General features: G+C 36.9%; 1 protein-coding gene across 1 annotated transcript; it reads left to right on the forward strand.

Moving 5' to 3' along the window:
* Nucleotides 1-4111: 4111 nt before the first annotated feature.
* On the forward strand, nt 4112-6056 carry LOC6582887 (actin, larval muscle). Its single transcript, XM_002008534.4, has 3 exons — nt 4112-4217; nt 4286-5234; nt 5313-6056. The coding sequence occupies exons 2-3, from the start codon at nt 4310-4312 to the stop codon at nt 5516-5518; spliced, it is 1131 nt and encodes a 376-aa protein (XP_002008570.1). The 5' UTR covers nt 4112-4217; nt 4286-4309; the 3' UTR covers nt 5519-6056.
* The last annotated feature ends 1796 nt before the right edge of the window (nt 6057-7852 follow it).

Here is a 7852-nt window from a genome sequence, read left to right on the forward strand (position 1 = left end):
GCGGGCAACTTGTTTAATTAATAAAATGTGTAGAGCCAAAGGGAAAACTGTCAGAGCGTGTGTCTTCGGCGCAAACTTTGTGTGCAAAGTTTAGCGCACGCCATGGCCACGCCCACCACAGTTGCACGCCAACGCTGCTGTGGCTGCAACTGAAGCAGAGGCTGCTGCAGCAGCACCACCAACAGCAACATTGTTGACAGTGAAAATTAAATTAAAATGACTCAAGCAGCAAGCGCAAGCGCTGATTAAACTTGCAATTTTTCATAAATACAGCAAACACATAAAAAAAAAAGGAAAGAAAGTGTAGAAAACAAAATCATAAATTAGCCATAAAACGTGAACAATTTTCTGAGCGAGAGCGAAAGAGAGTGGGCGGGAGGATTAGAGTGAGAGGGAGTCGCTTGGTATGCACGCGTCGTCGGGTATTTTTATTTTTATGTGCATTGAAGCAAGTTTTCAGCGCTAAGTTTTCAGTTTTCAGTTTTCAGCTTTCAGTTTTCAGTGTTCAGCTCTCAGTTTTCGCTGTCTGAAGCCTGGGCCAAGTTTATTTTAGTGCCGCACGCCGCATTGCGTGCCAAAGGGCCAACGTGGCCCCAACAGCCGGAACGCGATTTAACGTGCGCTCCGTGTGCTGTGCCCTGTCAACGCATCACGACTCCAGACTCTGGCTGGCACTCCACCAACATTTTGGAAGTTGCGAGCTGGGTCAGTTTGCGCCCATTTCAGCCATTTGTAGTACCAAACCGCCATTTTCATTCACAGTAGCAAATAATTGCCGGGGCTAGGCGAAGAGTTTGCGCCTGGAGATTAGGCTAATAAATGTGGAGAGATGGAATGTAGAAGAGATTATATCATACTCCTATAAAGTTGAGTGATCTAGAGATTGATTACACATACTTCTACTTCTGTCTTTTGTACTTCTCTTTATATACAAAATAAATAAGAAATATATATAACTCATCGCAAAGCTCTTCTTCGCCATAGCTGATCATATTTTGCATATAAATCAATTTGATCAATGTGTACATATATACGTCTATAGATATAAATAATAAAATGAAAAATCATATTAAGCAAGCATTTGCAGACCTACAACTTTTCTTCATCATAACTAAAAAATTTTATTATACCACAAAAAAAGTTTTGTTCACTCAAATCTAAATCAAAAGATGAAATTTTAAATATTTGTTTATGTATATGACAAACTCTCTATACAAAATGAATACAAATCATATTTAATATATTTTCGCAGACCTAAAGCTTTTCTGCATTAAAACTCGTTAGTTAATTAGTTTTTATTTTTTTATTTTTTATTTTAAATTAAATTCAAATCGGAGTTTTTGTTGAAGAGATTTATGTTTATGTTTATAAAATCTCGAAACTAAATAAATAAAAACATATACATTTTTAGTCATGAAACTTCATTATAATTTAATTTAGTTAATTAAATACATGAAAAATAATAAATTCTCTATAATTTTGTTGTATATGTATAAATAAAGTACTCTTACTTCTTTATGAATATAATCTATAATTATTCCCTTCGAATCACTAAGACTATTTAAATTATATTCTATCCATACACAGTCTAATATATTATCTTCCATATGAGATGCAAACTCTTTATAAATTTATGCTGCAGCTAAAAATATACCAGCCTAGTTTTTAGAGTTGACAATAGTTGACAAATATTTCGATTCCTTAACCAACACTAACTTTAACTGCAACTTTCCTCGTGCTCTATTCTAGATCATATTTCCTTTCAATGCAAAATTCTCGCCATCAAAACGCAAATAGCAGAGAACGCAAATTCGTATTAAAAAGTGGAAAACGTGTTGAAAACTTTTCAATTGACCCATAATCCCTCCCAGTTTCTAGGCGCTCTCGTGTCTAGATAACAGGCTAGATATTTCAACTGGCGTTCAACTCAAAGGCAACGAGCAAGCAGACAATGATACCTCTATATACATACATACATATACACATATATATGTATATAGTGGCTGTACCTGCCGTTGGCAATAGTCACGTAGTTTTCAGATAGTTTTACCAAGCACTTGAGAAACTTCCCAACTGTCTGTATGTATGTGTGTGTGTGGATGGGTAGTGCGAACAGCAGTTATAACTACTGCAGTGGGGCGCTGCATAGCAGTTATCCAACTTGCAAAAATATAGAGAAAAAGAAAAGGAAAGACATTCAGAAACTCTAGCATATCTGTGGCATGTTTTGTCTAATAATTCACTGCCAGCTAGAATTTTACGCTACACTCAATTAAAATAATAAACAGCACGCATATAAATCTCGTAGCTAATATTACGTTAAGATCGAGCGATATGCGAGTGCACTGCCAACCGAGAAATTGTCTGCACACTCACAATGTTAGAAAGTGCAATTTATATATATGTATATTTAAATTATTTAGTTTTTTTTTTTTTTTTTTTTTTTGGTTTTAAATGTATTTCATTTTTCTTTTTGTGTCGTTTGGGGCATCTTGGGCCGCACCATCTATGGACCGAGCGAGTGCAGGCAGTCAAATCATTTTGTCACATCATTGGCACAAATCTTCGTGATATACAGAGAAGCAGAAGAAGAAGAAGAAGCAGAAGAAGGCTGCTCGCGCCGCACGCTGGGGCCAAAGTATGTGGTGCAAGCATGCATTGTTCAGTGCAACGCATTTATTTATATAAAAACTTAAAAATATAACAACAACGTACGTACGTACCGCATATGCCTATACAAGTCCTGGCGCATCTCATCTCCCTCATGCAACGTAGCTGGCAACCACTGCCAGGCAGTGGCACACACAGGCATAATTTGATGAACATGAAATGATACAAGTTGAAAATTGGCAATCGACTATTTCATAATCTCGGAGATACCCTAACTGAGTATCTATTTCCAAGTGGCATGCGACTGGCTGGGAAATTTCTAGGGGAAAAATATGAAAGTGGATAGAGCTGAAAGTAAATATGAAATATATTTTACATATAATATATATAATAACAATTCTTAGATTTTTATAGACCACAAGGAAGTTTGTGAAAATAAAATATAATGAATCAATATTAATGAAAACAAATTAATGAAAAGAATATTTATAAAAAATGATGTTAATGATTGAGAATAGATTTTTATGAATTGAAAATCGATTAATGAAAATAAAATACATTATTAATAAAAGAGCTTAGACTTTTGTTAGCAGTTACGAAAAATTAATAATAAATGAATAACAAAAAAAAATTTAATTATAAAATATAAAAATTTAGGATTTTAAATTCCCAATAGATTTTCTTATATATAATCATGATATCATAATAAAAATAAAAAAATTGTTTAATGCATACTGGTCTTTTATATTTAAATATATATACATATATTTATTTATATAAATATATATACATAAATTTATTTATATACATAAACATATTTTTTAAAACAAATATAACATTTTATTATTTTTTTGAGGCTAAATTTATTCTTGATTTAATAAAGTTTTCTTTGTAAATTTTTTAAACCATTTTATTCATATTTTTAAGTAATTAAATATTATCTATAAATATTTTGGGTCTCTGTCAAAGCAACTCGTGGCGCTCCCACTTTTACAGCCCCAAATTTAAATGTTGCTCTAATAAATGTGATTTCTCGCTCTCCCCATACGCGCCTTCTTTCTGAAGAGCTTATGAAATTGAAGTTCAAGGACTAGAAAAGCCTTGCCAAATGCATATTAGAATTAAAGTTGAACTTATAAAAAAATAAGAAATTCATATATAAATGTACATATATATCAAAATAATCACATACAAATATACATATATATAAATATAAATATATGAATATTAATTCATCAACATTTAATACAATTTTTAGCTGAATTTCTTTCATTCAAGCAAGCAAATTCATTCCCATTCATGATTTCAACACACTCACCATAGTTAATGTACCCCATTGTTGCATAGACTGCCAAAATAAATTCTGTGTTGTCACATTCCTCGACTCCTGCCCCGCTGCGCCCCTTGCCCATGCCCGCGCTCTTAGCATGCAGAACTCAGAATTCGTCAACATGTTACTAGGGTGCAAAAGAAAAGAAAAAAGAAAAGAAGAAAACCAAAACAAATATCCATTGTTCTGGCAAGATGACGGACAGAACTTATTTAAATGCAGATGTCGGCCATATAGCGAATCACTCTGATTGCTGTCGCTGTGCTATATACACGTCGTGAGTGGCGCCTGTGCCATCGCTAATCGCTGATCGTAAGGATCTAACGTCTGGCTGTCTCTTTGCAGCTTTCAACTTAATCTTCTGCCAAAATGTGTGACGAGGAGGCATCAGCTCTGGTCGTGGACAATGGATCCGGCATGTGCAAGGCTGGCTTCGCCGGCGACGATGCGCCACGCGCTGTCTTCCCATCGATTGTGGGCCGTCCTCGCCATCAGGGCGTGATGGTGGGCATGGGTCAGAAGGATTGCTATGTGGGCGATGAGGCGCAGAGCAAGCGTGGTATTCTCTCGCTCAAGTATCCCATCGAGCATGGCATCATCACCAACTGGGACGACATGGAGAAGGTCTGGCATCACACCTTCTACAATGAGCTGCGCGTGGCTCCCGAGGAGCATCCCGTCCTGCTCACCGAGGCCCCACTCAATCCAAAGGCCAATCGCGAGAAGATGACACAGATCATGTTCGAGACCTTCAACTCCCCAGCCATGTACGTGGCCATCCAGGCGGTGCTCTCGCTCTATGCCTCCGGCCGTACCACTGGCATTGTTCTCGATTCCGGCGACGGTGTTTCCCACACTGTGCCCATCTATGAGGGCTACGCCCTGCCACATGCCATCCTCCGTCTGGATCTGGCCGGTCGCGACTTGACCGACTACCTGATGAAGATCCTCACCGAGCGCGGCTACTCGTTCACCACCACCGCTGAGCGTGAAATCGTGCGCGACATCAAGGAGAAGCTGTGCTACGTGGCTCTCGACTTTGAGCAGGAAATGGCCACAGCCGCCGCCTCCACCTCGCTGGAGAAGTCCTACGAGCTGCCCGATGGCCAGGTCATCACCATTGGCAACGAGCGCTTCCGCACACCCGAGGCTCTCTTCCAGCCCTCGTTCCTGGGCATGGAGTCGTGTGGCATTCACGAAACCGTCTACCAGTCGATCATGAAGTGCGACGTGGACATCCGCAAGGACTTGTATGCCAACAATGTGCTGTCCGGCGGCACCACCATGTATCCTGGTAAGGGAGCGAAGACTCATTGAAGACTTTTTGAAATATCTCTCTTAGGCCCATATTGAAACTCTAATTTCATTTTAGGTATCGCTGATCGCATGCAAAAGGAAATCACCGCCCTCGCTCCGTCCACCATTAAGATCAAGATCATTGCACCACCTGAGCGCAAATACTCTGTGTGGATCGGTGGCTCCATTCTGGCCTCTCTGTCCACCTTCCAGCAGATGTGGATCTCCAAGCAGGAGTACGATGAGTCTGGTCCCGGCATTGTGCATCGCAAGTGCTTCTAAGCAGCGAATGCATAACAACAACAATAGCAGCAGCAACCAACAACAACAACAACATCAAACAGCAAGAAAAACAACAACAACTAGAGACACCAACAACAACAAGAACAAGTGGCGTTTATATATAGCCTATATGAGAAGATCTGACACGCATATCTTATATCTGACATTGGGTATATGTTTAGCTATGGCCAGGCTAGCTGCATCTGGGCGCCCAAGCGGCGCTGCATGCACAAAACAACAACAACAACAACAACAAACACAAAAAGTATCTTCAAAATTACATTTAGTTGAAAAGAGGCGGAGGAAGTAGTAGAAGCAAACATAGAGGACAAGAGACACCCCCACATGAAAAGAGAAAAGAAAACAAACAGAAAAGACAAGCAAAAATCGAGTAGGTAGAGCATATTTTATATTTAGTTACGATTTGGATATATTTTTTTTTTTTTTTGATTTGTTTCCAAGTTACGGAGCTGACAAAAAAAAAGAGCACAAAAGAACTCAATAAAGAAAAGACAATCGGATGTACAATGAAACAAGGTATAAATGTGTATATATTATGTGTATATATGTGATGTGTTTGCTCACACATCAAGAAAACTTTGAAATGCCATCAAACAGTTGCCTACTCAGTTCGCTGTCTGTTCGATGGGCTGGGCAAACTTTTTTAATTACGCTAACCCAGGGGCAGCCGGGCGATCCTATCACAAAACGTCAATCAGCAATTTGTGAAACTTTCCAACTGTCCGTTGCTGTAGCTGTAGATGTATCTGTATCTTAGCCAGCTAGCTGTATCTGTATCTATAACTTTTGTATCTGCAAGTTGTTCACGCAGTTTGCTTGGCTGTCAAAAATCGTACGGCCCAGCTTCGTCGCATCTCGCACGGAAGTTGCTCAACTTAGACGGATGGCTGTGTACGTGTGTGTGTGCGTGTGTGTGTCGGTGTCTTGTGCTTGTATTGTTAGTCTTGATTTATGCTCGAACTGAGTGACTATATGACCGTGTACATATGTCTTCTGCTGTGTCATGTGTCTCAGCTGCGCAGTGCAACTTAATGCTCGTTATGCTGCCGCTGCTGTCTTCTATCAATATACTGCATAGATATATAAACTTTGTATGTGTATGTAGTTAGCTGCGCGCTCGTGTGATATATTTGCAAGTTGTCCAAAGTGCAAGTAAACTTTGCACTCACTTTGAAACAACAACAGCCAAAGACAGTCCTGGCCAGCAACACATCAAGCTGGTCAGAAACGTGCCGTAGAGCTGTCACTCTTGGCCACACGCAAACTTTTATGGCTGCCAGCTGAACATTTGGCCAGGTGCAAAAATCACTTGCACAACTTTTTACTAGTGTAATTTTTAATAGCCACAGCATTAGAGTGCTTTGGCCAAAAACTAAAAAATAGAGAAAAGAGAACCGAACAAGAAACTAAGTTTATTAGCTAATTGCTGTGTTATGGCACCGTCTCTCTGTTTGGTAGTTCGTGACTTGGAACTTGATGCAGAGCAGGAGCCGGCAGCTCTAATTATTGAAACATTGCTTATGAGAGTATTGTATGCATTCATAATAATGCATGACTTATTTATAGTAATTTTGTTATATTAGTGGATGATTTAATTTAATATTTATTTCAAATTTTCCAATTGAATAAGCATAAATTAAATGAAATAAAAATGTACTTATTTAATAGGAATAAATTAAATTAAATATTTTGAACTGTTTGTTATATTAGAGAATATTCTCGTTGTTCCCATAAAGAATTACAATTATACGAATATATATGTAAATTAAAATTATATATCATTATTATATATATCAGAACTGTTTTCGTCTGTCATTCTATTACAGCATATATGTATGTTCAATTAATCTTCTTGTTTTCTTGCTTTTTTATATTCCTACATTATTAATAATATTATTCATATAGAAATAAATTGTATTAAAGGCAGGGACCGTAACGATTAAAATTTGTATAGTAAAATTAAAAAAAAAAAAAAATATATATATATTTTTTTTGTTTGATTAATTAAAAAAAAAAATATTTTAGGTATTATAAAAAATTTGTATATGATAAAAATAAAAAATAATTATTACAGATCAATTTTTATATACAAATTTAATTTAAAGCACTTAAATTGTATTAAATAAATAAAAAATGCGACTTTGAGCATAAATAAATAAATTAAAAATTATATTTAAAATTTAAATTAAAATAAAAAATAAAATTAAAAAATCATTTGTAGACAAGCATATACATATATGCGACTTATTTTATCTAAGCACATACCACTCTACTTTGGCCTGATAAAGCAATTTATTTTTATAGAGATTAATA

The sequence above is a fragment of the Drosophila mojavensis genome, unplaced genomic scaffold (genome assembly GCF_018153725.1).
Source record: "Drosophila mojavensis isolate 15081-1352.22 unplaced genomic scaffold, ASM1815372v1 contig_74, whole genome shotgun sequence".
NCBI lineage: Eukaryota > Metazoa > Arthropoda > Insecta > Diptera > Drosophilidae > Drosophila > Drosophila mojavensis.